General features: G+C 45.2%; 2 protein-coding genes across 2 annotated transcripts in view; one reads left to right on the top strand and one right to left on the bottom strand.

Annotated features, from left to right (window-relative positions):
• LOC141106738 (uncharacterized) overlaps nucleotides 1-12042 on the top strand; it is a 209043-nt gene that overhangs the window by 32718 nt on the left and 164283 nt on the right.
• LOC141106474 (uncharacterized) overlaps nucleotides 1-12042 on the bottom strand; it is a 40893-nt gene that overhangs the window by 18939 nt on the left and 9912 nt on the right. Inside the window, exons 5-8 of the mRNA XM_073597275.1 lie at nucleotides 11021-11118; nucleotides 10738-10935; nucleotides 8566-8671; nucleotides 6127-6919 (exon numbers count right to left, since the gene is read on the bottom strand). Coding sequence (XP_073453376.1) covers nucleotides 6127-6919; nucleotides 8566-8671; nucleotides 10738-10935; nucleotides 11021-11118 — 1195 coding nt within the window. The remainder of the gene's footprint in view (nucleotides 1-6126; nucleotides 6920-8565; nucleotides 8672-10737; nucleotides 10936-11020; nucleotides 11119-12042) is intronic.

The raw sequence follows: 12042 nt of genomic DNA, 5'->3' as shown, positions 1-12042 counted from the left end.
AGACCTTCCGATCCTCGACGAGCTCTATGGTAAGCTGGTGTGATCCCAGGTTCACAGGTGGGACAGGAGAGCCTGGGAAGGGACTCCCTCTTGCCACCTTCCCAGGCTCTCCCGACCCACCGGGGGAACCTGGGATCGCACCGGCTTACCATAGAGCTCGTCGAGGATCGGAAGGTCTCCGATGACCTCTATGCTATAGGAAACCGGAAACTAAAAACATTTTCGTCACTTCCACTTTCCCAGATGTAAACAACGCCATTTTTAAATTGGTAAAGCACTTGTTCACACCAATCTTGGGGTGATCAGAGGCATGGAAGGGCAGAGGAGATATCTGGGGTCTGATAGACCCCAGATCTCTCCATAAAGAGTACCTGTCCCTGCCTATTACTGTTACAAGGGATGTTTACTTTCCATGTGACAGCAATAAAAGTGATCAAATTTTTTTTTAAGAAACAGTGTAAAAATAAAAAATAAATATATATTTTTTTAAAGCACCCCCCGTCCCCATCCAAGGCAAACGCATATGTAGGTATTTGCACCACACATGTGAGCTATTGCCAACGAACGGTATAGCAAGAGCAATAATTCTAGCATCAGACCTCCTGTGTAATTCTAAACAGGTAACCTGTAAAGGCTTATAAAGTGTCACCTATGGAGTATTTTCGGTACCGATAGTTTGGTGCGGTTTCACAGGCGTGCGCAATTTTGTGACATGTTAGATATTTATTCACTCTGCGTAATATCATTTATATTTTACCAAACAATTGAATATTACTGTATATACTCGAGTATAGGTCGATCCAAGTATAAGTCGAGGCCCTAATTTACCACAAAAAAATGGGAAAACTTATTGACCCGAGTATAAGACGAGGGTGAGAAATGCAGCAGCTACTGTAAGTGGAAAGAGAGGGTCAACAATGCCCATCTGCAGCTGTATACCTCCCTGTGTATGTGTCCTGTGTATATGTGCATGTGTCCTGTGCATGTGTCACCTACCTGTGTCCTGTGCATGTGTCCCTGTGTATGTGTGCATGTGTCCTGTGTATGTGTGCATCCTACCTGTGTCCTGTGCATGTGTCCCTGTGTATGTGTGCATGTGTCCTGTGTATGTGTGCATCCTACCTGTGTCCTGTGCATGTGTCCCTGTGTATGTGTGCATGTGTCCTGTGTATGTGTGCATGTGTCCTGTGTATGTGTGCATCCTACCTGTGTCCTGTGCATGTGTCCCTGTGTATGTGTGCATGTGTCCTGTGTATGTGTGCATCCTACCTGTGTCCTGTGCATGTGTCCCTGTGTATGTGTGCATGTGTCCTGTGTATGTGTGCATCCTACCTGTGTCCTGTGCATGCCTCTGTGTGCCGCTCTGCACCGATCAGCGTGTCATAATACAATTCGGCCATTCTACTGTTCAAAAGCTGCGCCTCCTCCTCATCTGTGATAAGCAGAAAACTCCATTTCCCAGCAGTCAGCGGTCAGCCTATCACGGACATTCTCTCATCCTCATGCCACGGACGAGGTTTAGAGAATGTCCATGATAGGCTAACCGCTGACTGCTGGGAAATGGAGTTTTCTGCCTATCACAGACGAGGAGGAGGCGCGGCTTTTGAACAGTGAATGGCCGCCAAATGGTAATAGCACACGCTGGCCGCCGTCTGCCTGCATGACACGCTGATCATGTAGGCAGACGGTGGTGACTCGAGTATAAGACGAGGGGGGCACTTTCAACTCAAAAAAAAGGGCTGAAAATCTCGACTTATACTCGAGTATATACAGTATATTGTGTTTTTGCACATTAAAACTCTAAATTGTATTTTTTCCCAAAAAATTGCATCTGGAAAACCACTAAGCAAATATTGTGTGACACAAAAATATGCAACATCCACTATTTTATTCTCTAGGATCTCTTTTAAAAAAAAAAAACATAAAGTTTGGGGGTTCTAAGTAGTTTTCTAGCAAAAAAAAGATGATTTTACATGTAGGAGAAGATAGTCAGAATTGGCCCAGTAGGCAAGTGGTTAAAGTGGTTCTACACCCTGAAAATAAAACAATTTAATATCAGCAGCTATAAATACTGTAGCTGCTGACTTTTTTAATAATAGAACACTTACCTGTCCAGGAAACCAGCGTTGTCCTCACCCGTGCCGGCTCTTGGGCCGTTTTCGGGTCCCCAGCACCAGCATGTTTACTTTGGGAAGCCGGCTGTGACTGCTTGCGGCTTCCCACTGCACATACGTGAGCCGAGCTGTGCATTGTGAATGGTCCCGTAGCTTTCTGGGACCTGCGACGTGTCCCAGAAGGCTGGGGGGGGGACAAACTTCTGCTTGGATCTCCACGGTGATCTGAAGGGAATGGAAGTGGGAGCGGGTACCTGTCAAACCCATGTACCCGCTCCCTACCCAGAAAAAATGAAGTGTCAAAATTAAAGAGGGGGGGGAGGTTTGTGGTGAGGAAGACAAGCAGAACTTTCCCTTTTCGGGTGAAGTTCCGCTTTAAGGTACAAACTATAACTAAAAGCATAGTTTTAATTTTGAATAGAGTGGATTGGATTGAACCCTCTCAGGCTTTTACTGCTGTGGCCCCATTAGGGAAATTCACCCTCTCTATTTGTTCAGTTTGCTGTTATCACTGAGAAAGAAAGTAAAAGAAAACCCCAAACTTTGGGTTGCAAACAGAACAGGAATAGAGTGGAAATCTTCCAATGGGGAGACTAGTTCTGTTGACAACAAAGGATTCCCTCACTTTAGAGGGATTTCTTTTCACTTCCTGTTTTGGCTATGGCACAGGAAGTGAAGGGAAATCTCCTCAACAGTACACAGAGAAAAAGAAAATGGCCTTAGAGCTGCCTCATATTATGACACACCTTCATCCCTAATTATATGCAATAGAACAAGGTTTTGCCCATGGGACTTTGAGTGAGGTGAACATAGAGGTCCAGACAAGTAAATAGAGTAAATGAAATGTCTCAGTTTATTTAAAAACATAAGGACATCATCATATATTGAACATATATTGAACATGGACATGCAAATCAACCCATAAAAACCAGTATGTTGCAATTGCTATACAATCGTAAACATAATATTCCAATAATGAAGTACAAAATATACATATACATCTATAAACTCGACGCGTTTCACAAGCTCTGCTCGTTTCCTCAGGAGTTGATGCATATGTGGAGTATCTAAAAAATAAATGTAAATGAGATGTAGCATGCAGTTGGAGTATTTATTTATTTTATTTATTTCTGGTACTTGTATAGCGCCGTCAATTTACGCAGCGCTTTACATATACATTGTACATTCACATCAGTCCCTACCCTCAAGGAGCTTACAATCTAAGGTCCCTAACTCACATTCATACATACTAGGGGCAATTTAGACAGGATCCAATTAACCTACCAGCATGTCTTTGGAGTGTGGGAGAAAACCGGAGTACCCGGAGGAAACCCACGCAGGCACAGGGAGAACATGCAAACTCCAGGCAGGTAGTGTCATGGTTGGGATTCGAACCAGCGACCCTTCTTACTGCTAGGCGAGAGTGCTACCCACTACACCACTGTGCCGCCCACAATGGTTAGAAAAGGAGCAGGGGGCCTGAACAGGCACTCCCCATACTTACAGGTGGGTCGATTGGTTCCAAGGACTGATCCCCAATGGCGATGGCGAACAGTGCGCCAAACGGGAGCTGAAGGAGCGGGACCCGCAGCAACCAACCGGAGGCCATGCGGAGGGCGAGCATGGCAAATAATAGAAATGAAGAAGAATGTGTCCCTTGACGTGCCCAATGGACCACATGAACCGTGCTACATCTCATTTACATTTTTTTTAGATACTCCACACATGCATCAACCCCTGAGGAAGCGAGCAGAGCTTGCGAAACGCGTTGAGTTTATAGCTGTATATGTATACTTTGAACTTAATTAGTGAAATAATTTTTTCATGACTGTATAGCAATTGCAACATGCTATTTTTATGGGTTGATTTGCATTTCCATGTTCAATATATGATGATGTCCTTATGTTTTTCCCCATCAAATCATTCCCCGCATCTATTACTTTTTGTACCACCACCCCCTCCCTTTAGAATGTAAGCTCTACGAGCAGGGCCCCCCTGTCCTTTCTGTATTGAACTGTACTGTAATTGTGCTGTCCCCCCTCTACATTGTAAAGCGCTACGTAAACTGTTGGCGCTATATAAATCGTGTAATAATAATAATAATAATAATGTTTTTAAATAAACCGAGACATTTAGTTTACTCTATTTACTTGTCTGGACCTCTATGATCACCTCACTCAAAGTCCCATGGGCAAAACCTTGTTCTATTGCAATAGTACACAGACGGCAAAAAAAAAAAGAACTCACAGCGGTTATAACTCTCCCTTGCTCTATCAGAAATGAAAAAAATGCTTCTGATATGCCATTTATTTTATAGTTGGGTGGGTTTGCATGATTTTGTAGTTCAGTTTAGAGATTAGGAATGTAATCTCAGGATTGGGCACATATGCTGCGACTTTATGGTGTTCTTGGGTTCTCGTCAGTCCTCCAATGTTAGGGTTCGATCTTATATGGCACAGTAGGGGTTCCAGAAATAGAATGAATATTAAAGGGGACGGGGGCAGCCCTGTCAAGCTTGAGATGTTTTGATTAGACTTGAAGGCTCAGAGAGTTACCAATTACCGACATTTCTTTTAATTTTTATTATGTCAATGTTATATAACATTAAAAGGCAGATGCTTAGATATAAATACCATAAAGATCAAATAACACCATAACGTTGTAAACCTCAGACATGAAATATGAACAAATCGTATCCCTCTAGTGTGTACTTGTCTCAATCCAGAGCACTAAGTGTAATTTCTGTCTGCTGCTTCCTTCCTCTGCTATTAGTATGAGTCACTTCTGACAAGTTTTCCTGACACCAAGAGATAAAAGGTGACAGGGGGATCTCCAGCACACAGCCTGTGAGTGGCAGCCTCAGCTCTGTTTCTGTGTGCTGTGTTAAGGGGTACGGGTTTTGAGCTCTTCAGAGTAACTTCAGCAACTCGTCCCCTGCTTTCTGAAAGCTCAGACAAGCTGTATAAATTCTGGACTCTGAATGGCTATAGAGAAGCGGAGACTGCAGATAAACAGCTAGAACTTATGTAAGAGGATTGGTTTCATCTCTGTGTATCACCTATAGCCAGTCACTTCTCTGGGTATATGTCAGGGTTTACAAACACTTTATAAAATAATTAGCGAGGAACATTTGATGCCAATGTCAACCAAGGAACCAGCTTTGATGAATAGGGAGGTGTCAAAGAGCAGGGGGGATTGGAAAAGAGTTGTATATGTCATACCATAATACTGACCCTCCCCCTGCCCCAATAGTGTTATATCACATGTAATAGAGTTATTTTTATTAGGAAAGTCATGCAAAGTTCAGGCACATTTTAGGAGGCAGAGCTAGGAACCCTAGAGAACTGACTGAGGCTCAGAAAATGGTAATTTCAGTCCCTAGGGAGAAAAGACTGTCCAATGGGCCCCAGTGGGGGTGGCTGCACAAAAAAAAAAAAGATTGACTTTTTTGGGTGGAGTGTTTTTATATTTACATGCAATACTACTCCTGGCCTCTAGAGACTGGAGTCCCAAGTTCCAAAATTGTGCACTGCCCCGCTCTACCAATCACTGGTAATTGAAGTTTTAAAAGGATGAGAGCACCACACCAGCTTGTATAGACCTTTTAAAAGATTTTTTTATTTAGAAACTAGCGCGTTTCGGGGGCTCAGCACTCCCCCTTTTCCAAACCAAGTGCCTACATCATCTGGTTTTTAGCCTTGATGATCTCCCGAAATGTGTTGGATGTTACTAAACAAAAATCTTTTAAAAAGGTCTATACAAGCTGGTGTGGCACTCACATTCTTTTAAAACTTCAATAAACTCCCCCCCGGTGGGTCCAGTAAGACCCCACAGTTGCTCGTGAGCAGCTTCTAGGCCTAGAAACCACCCACTGTGTTATAACACATCTCCATAAGATTCAGCCCTCCTACATCACAAATGTCACTGGTAATTGGCTTGATGGACTCTTTCATGCAGAGCAAGAAGGAACTCTGATGGAAACAGCTTTCCGCACTGAGGACACGGGCGTGGCTTCTGATTTTGGTGGATCCTTTGATGTTTGGCTAGGGCAGAGCCCTGAGTGAAGCATTTTCTGCATTCAGCACAAGCGTAAGGTCTCTCTCCCGTGTGAACTCGTTGGTGTTCGGCAAAGGCTGACTTCTGAGCGAAGCACTTGGTGCAGTGAGAGCAGGCGTATGGCTTCTCCCCTGTGTGAATCCGTACGTGTTCATCAAGAGCGGCCTTCTGGGTGAAAGCCTTTCCACAAATGGAGCATGCGTAAGGCTTCACCCCCGAATGCATCCTCAAGTGCCTGGCAAGGTTGGTCTTCTTGGCGAAGCACTTGCCACATTCGGGACAAGGATATGGCTTTTCTCCTGTGTGGATTCGTTCATGCTCAGCAAGATCAGACTTCTGCGCAAAGCACTTGCCGCACTGAGAACACTCGTACGGCTTTTCCCCCGTGTGGACTTTTTCATGTCGGATAAGGACAGACTTAACCCTAAACGACTTCCCACAAACAGAACATGAATATGGCTTCACTTCGGCTTCCAAGCTTTGATCTTGAAGTGACTTTTGGGAAATGGCTTCCTCACCTTCAAGCCAAGAATGCGAGAGTTCACCGGCGGGCGTCCTTTGAAGTGAAAAGGGTTCTCTGGCCTGGCTGACACCTACATATGGCAAAGTTTTATACAAGTAACTGGAAAATGTAAGGGGAGCTGAAGACAGAACTCCACAATGAAGTCCAGGAGGACTTGTCGTGATCTCTCCTTCTGTTTTATGGTTTTGGAAGATCATTGGACTTTTGATTCCGCTGTACCTTCCATCTGGAGGGAATCAAAGTTGGCAGGGTAAGAAGAATGGTTCAAACATATTAGATTCCATTCACACTTGTACAACACACTTGTACAACTTTGACGCAACTTTGGCTGAGTACGACTTGGATGCCACTTTGGCCTTGACCAATGATAATGGACTGTTGCCCAACTGTCGCATGTATAACATTCAGGTGCGACTTTAATGCAACTTTTGAGGGTTTACATTGCAGTCTATGGCACTCAAGTCGGACCAAAGAAGTGGTTCTAAAGACTCATGGTTGCATTCTATGCATGAAAGTAAAAAACCTTCTGTATGCGGCAGACCCCCCCCTAATACTTACCTTGAGCCCCATTTCAATCCAGTGATGTGAATGAGAGCCTTGGCTCCCTGGGGACTCTCCCTCATTGGCTGTTACAGCAGCGGGAGCCATTGGGGCACTGAGGGTGGGGTCTGCATACAGTGACATTGAGTGTGGGTGGGGTCTCCACATGACACAGAGGGTGGGTGGGGTCTGCATACACTAACACAAGGGTTTGTACACACTGACACAGGAAGTGGCTGGGATCTGTAAAAACGAATACAAGGGTGGGTGGGGTCTGTACAGAAATGAGTGTGGGTGGGGTCTGTACACAGAGACACGAAGGTGGGTGTGGTCTGTGCACACTGATACAAGGGTGGATGGGGTCTGTGCACACTGACAGGAGAGTGGGCGGGGTCGGCACACACTGACATGAAGAGGGCGGGGTCTGTACACACTGACACGAAAGAGGGTGGGGTCTGTACACACTGACACGAAAGAGGGTGGGGTCTGTACACACTGACACGAAAGAGGGTGGGGTCTGTACACACTGACACGAGAGCGGGCGGGGTCTGCACACACTGACACGAGAGAGGGCGGGGTCTGTACACACTGACACAAGAGTGGGCGGGGTCTGTACAGACACAAGGGTGGGTGGGGTCTGTACACACTGACACAAGGATGGGCGGGGTCTGTACAAACTGACACGAGGGTGGGCGGGGTCTGTACACATTGACACGAGGGTGGGCAGGGTCTGTACACACTGACATGAAAGAGGGAGGGGTCTGTACACACTGACACGAGATAGGGTGGGGTCTGTACACACTGACACAAGAGTGGGCGGGGTCTGTACACACTGACACAAGGGTGGGCGGGGTCTGTACACACTGACACAAGGGTGGGCGGGGTCTGTACACACTGACACAAGGGTGGGCGGGGTCTGTACACACTGACACAAGGGTGGGCGGGGTCTGTACACATTGACACAAGGATGGGCGGGGTCTGTACACACAGAGACGAGAGTGGGCGAGGTCTGTACACACTAACACGAGAATGGGCGGGGTCTGTACACACTGACACGAGGGTGGGCAGGGTCTGTACACACTGACACGAGGTGGGAGGGGTCTGTACACATTGACACGAGGGTGGGCGGGGTTTTGTACACAATGACACAAGGGTGGGTGGGGTCTGTACACACAGACACAAGGGTGGGTGGGGTCTGTACACACAGACATAAGGGTGGGCGGGGTCTGTACACACAGACATGAGGATGGGCGGGGTCTGTACACACAGACATGAGGATGGGCGGGGTCTGTACACACTGACATTTCTCTATATTCAGTGCTTCCTACTCACCAGTGGTGATGTAAGCAGTGACTTCCTCTTCCTTTGGCTGATCACACCTCCCATAGGCCTCGTCATCGTTTATATCTTCTGACTTAACATCAATCATGTCATCTTCCTGGATGAGATAGAGAACACTATGAGGGGTACGATTCTAAAATTCTCACATCTATAGGCTGGACTAAAGAGAATAATTTCAGTTTTAAAGACCAGAAATCTTCTCTACAAATCATCTGATTTAGCTTCGGTCTGTATATTTCTGGTGCATCAAATTGTAGTATCAAAATGGTTGACAGTACGCCGACGGGCAAAGAAATGTGATCTTTCTGGGTGGGATCACCGATCATGTGACCACTGTCATTGGCAGTCATAGTGGTCACATGATCAGCAGCCAGTCCGGCCGGCCACTGATTGTTAGTGAGGACTGAGAGCTGTCTCTGTGCTAGGATCATGCAGTGAGCACGCTCTCAGCAGAAACACTGGCCGCCCGGTGACACACATGTGCAATGTGTAGGCGTTAAAGCCAACCCTTTTGGTGCCACACCCGCAGATATGTGTTCAGCGGGCAAGAACAAGTTAAAGCGATTCCAATTGTGATTAAATTAGGAAGTTAGATTGTAAATTTCTCGGGGGGGGGGGGGCCTGATGTAAATTTTTCTCTGTAAATGCTACAAAACATGTCAGTGCTACTAAAAAATCAAAAACAGAGCTTATTTTAACCACATGCCGACCACTCACAGTAAATATACTGTACATGTACGTGACCCGGACTTCTTCCAGACTTTGGGTGCGCATGCACGCGTTCCCTGTCAACCTGTGCTGTGACACAGCTCGGGTTTGGCAGCAGATTTCAGTCAATGAGTTCCGCTGAGACCTGCTGAGTGGTTGTGTCCAATCACACACAGAGTTCTACAAACACACAGAACCCAGTGAACAGAAATCTGGCTGTTTCTTCTCCCTGAAAAGCAGGGAGAAAAAACAGCCAGATCAGAAAGTAAAAGCAGCACATATTACACTTGTTAGGCACACAGTTAACCCCTTGATCGCCCCTAGATGTTAACCCCTTCCCAGCCAGTGTCATTAGTACGGTGTCAGTGTACACTATTGTCTCTGATCACTGTGTTAGTGTCACTAGCAACATCAATGTCAGTTAGTGACCCTCCCAGATAGTGTCTGTTAGTGCCAAATTGCCCACCACCCTATCACAGTCCCACTATATGTCGCTGATCACCGACATTACAATATAGCGTCTATAGCTGCATAAATTCCAGTATAAATACCATTGTTTGTAGAAGCTACAACTTTCACCCAAGCCAATTAATATTCACTTATTGGGGTTTTTATTTTTACCAGATATGTAGCAAAATACATTTTGGCCTAAATTTATGAAGAAATTTGATTTTTCTTATTTGTTATTGGATATGATTTATAGCAGAAAGTAAAAAAAAATATTGTTTTTCAAAAATGTGCGTCTTTTTTAGTTTATATTGTACAATAAAACATAAAACAACAGCAGTAAAATCAGTCTGTATTTGCAGTAAAGCATGCTTATTATACTCACTGTGAAACCTAAGGGGTTAATCCTCTGCCCTGTGTAAAAAGGCTGTTTGATCCTGTCTTCTCTGATTCTCCCCTTCTTTCACAGTCCCCAATCTATCTCTTGAGCCTTGGGGGCACTCTGCACATGCTCAGTTTGGTGCTACTGGTGGAGGTAAAGTCTACCCCGCCATGTTTCATTATGCCAAGAAGGGGGGATAAGAGTGGATATCTCTATGTGCCTTTGTTCAAATAAACAGTTCATGTTCCAGTTCAGCAGCCAAAACGAGTACTGCCTAGTTCTTGGTTGCAAGCGGCTGTAATATCTAATATCTATATTTAGACTGAAGGAAGTGGTATATGACGGAAGCACTCGGAGTGTGGGAAGCGATTCAGTGACATACCATACACAGCATGTCTACAAATCATACAGTATAGCTTTATCCAGCCCTCAGGTAGACAGCTTTAAAAAAGTTACGCGATACACAGCTCCTCAAGAAGCTTACCATTGACCCTTTTAGCTATGAGTGTAAACCTAATTTTGAAATATTAATCTATAGACATGCACTGACAGAACCTTCCTATGAAATGGGAATAGTTTAATACTTGGTCACACCATTTCCAAATGACCACCCCATGTGGACTTACTGCATCATCCTGAGGGATCTCCTGATGTTCCTGTGTGGAGTCCCGGGAATACAGAGAATGGGGACATCTCTCTGGGAGATTTCTGTTACTGGATACATCTGTAGGAAAATCCTCCTCCTTACACTGCACATCAGTCTGTGAATACTTGTCTTCCATTTCTTCTGTGGTCTCGACTTTAACATGAATTGGATGTTCATCCTATGCAATACAACAGCTTTACTGATCAGGGTTCACCAGGCCTCTACTGTAGATGGGTCATGTAGAATATCTGAAAAGCTCTTACCTGATGGTCCTTTGGAATCTCCTGATGTTCCTGTGTGGGGTCCGGGGAATACAGAGGACGGGGACATCTCTCTGGGGAATTCCTGTTACTCAATCCATCTGTAGGAAACAAACACACTGACTGAATACATGTGTCTTTATATCAGAGGATGCGTGTGTCAAGGGTGCAAGCTCACGGCAGCTAGCTAACCTAGGATCTTGTTTGGTGTGGGAGAGAATGAAGCTAAAACAGAGAATGAAGCTAAACAAAAAAGGGGGAAACTAAAATAATGTACGTACAATACGCAGTGGGATCAACCACAACACAAGCAGGTATAGATCAGTAACCTTCTAGTAGTCAAGTACTTATAACCAGAGTAGGAGCAGATAATTGGGGATAGAGGGGGGGGGAGAGGAATCGGGAACCCGATCCATAAAATCTCCTACATCATTTCCAAAAAAGGGTTGGATGCCTATACATGTGTAATACCAGTCTGCTCATAAATATACATAAACCGGTCTCCCTGAGTCAGTAGTCATATATCTTAATTGTATAAGGGATCCCTTCATAAGGGCATGACATCACCCACCCAGACTGAGCTATCCAAAACCCTCCAAGGGGTCAAGGCGGGTATCCTCAGGTCCCCGGTCTTAGTCAAGGGTCAACTGCTCTTCACGCACCCAAGGGCCCCATATTTTGGTGAATTTTTTCGGACAGTTACGGCCTAGGTAGGTTAGTTTGTATAGTGGGAGAGCATTGTTAATGAGCTTTTTCCACTGTTGTACCGTCAGTGACTCAACCCCCTTCCACTTAAGCAGGATTGCCTTTCTGGCATAGAAGACTGTGTAAAACACAAACATCTTCTTGTATTGTGGGGCCGATAGATTATCCACTATTCCCAGCAGCAGTGGGAGTGGATCACACGGCAGCGATAGCTTGCTGACAGAATTAATTACGACCATTACTCACCTCCAAAAGGACTGTATATGTTGACATGACGAGACCATATGAAAGAGTGATCCCTCCACCAAGGAGCATTTGGG

The sequence above is a fragment of the Aquarana catesbeiana genome, linkage group LG08 (genome assembly GCF_042186555.1).
Source record: "Aquarana catesbeiana isolate 2022-GZ linkage group LG08, ASM4218655v1, whole genome shotgun sequence".
In the NCBI taxonomy this organism is placed as follows: Eukaryota; Metazoa; Chordata; class Amphibia; order Anura; family Ranidae; genus Aquarana; species Aquarana catesbeiana.
Note: the sequence above shows the minus strand (reverse complement) of the source record. Positions and strands in the feature narration are given on the sequence as shown.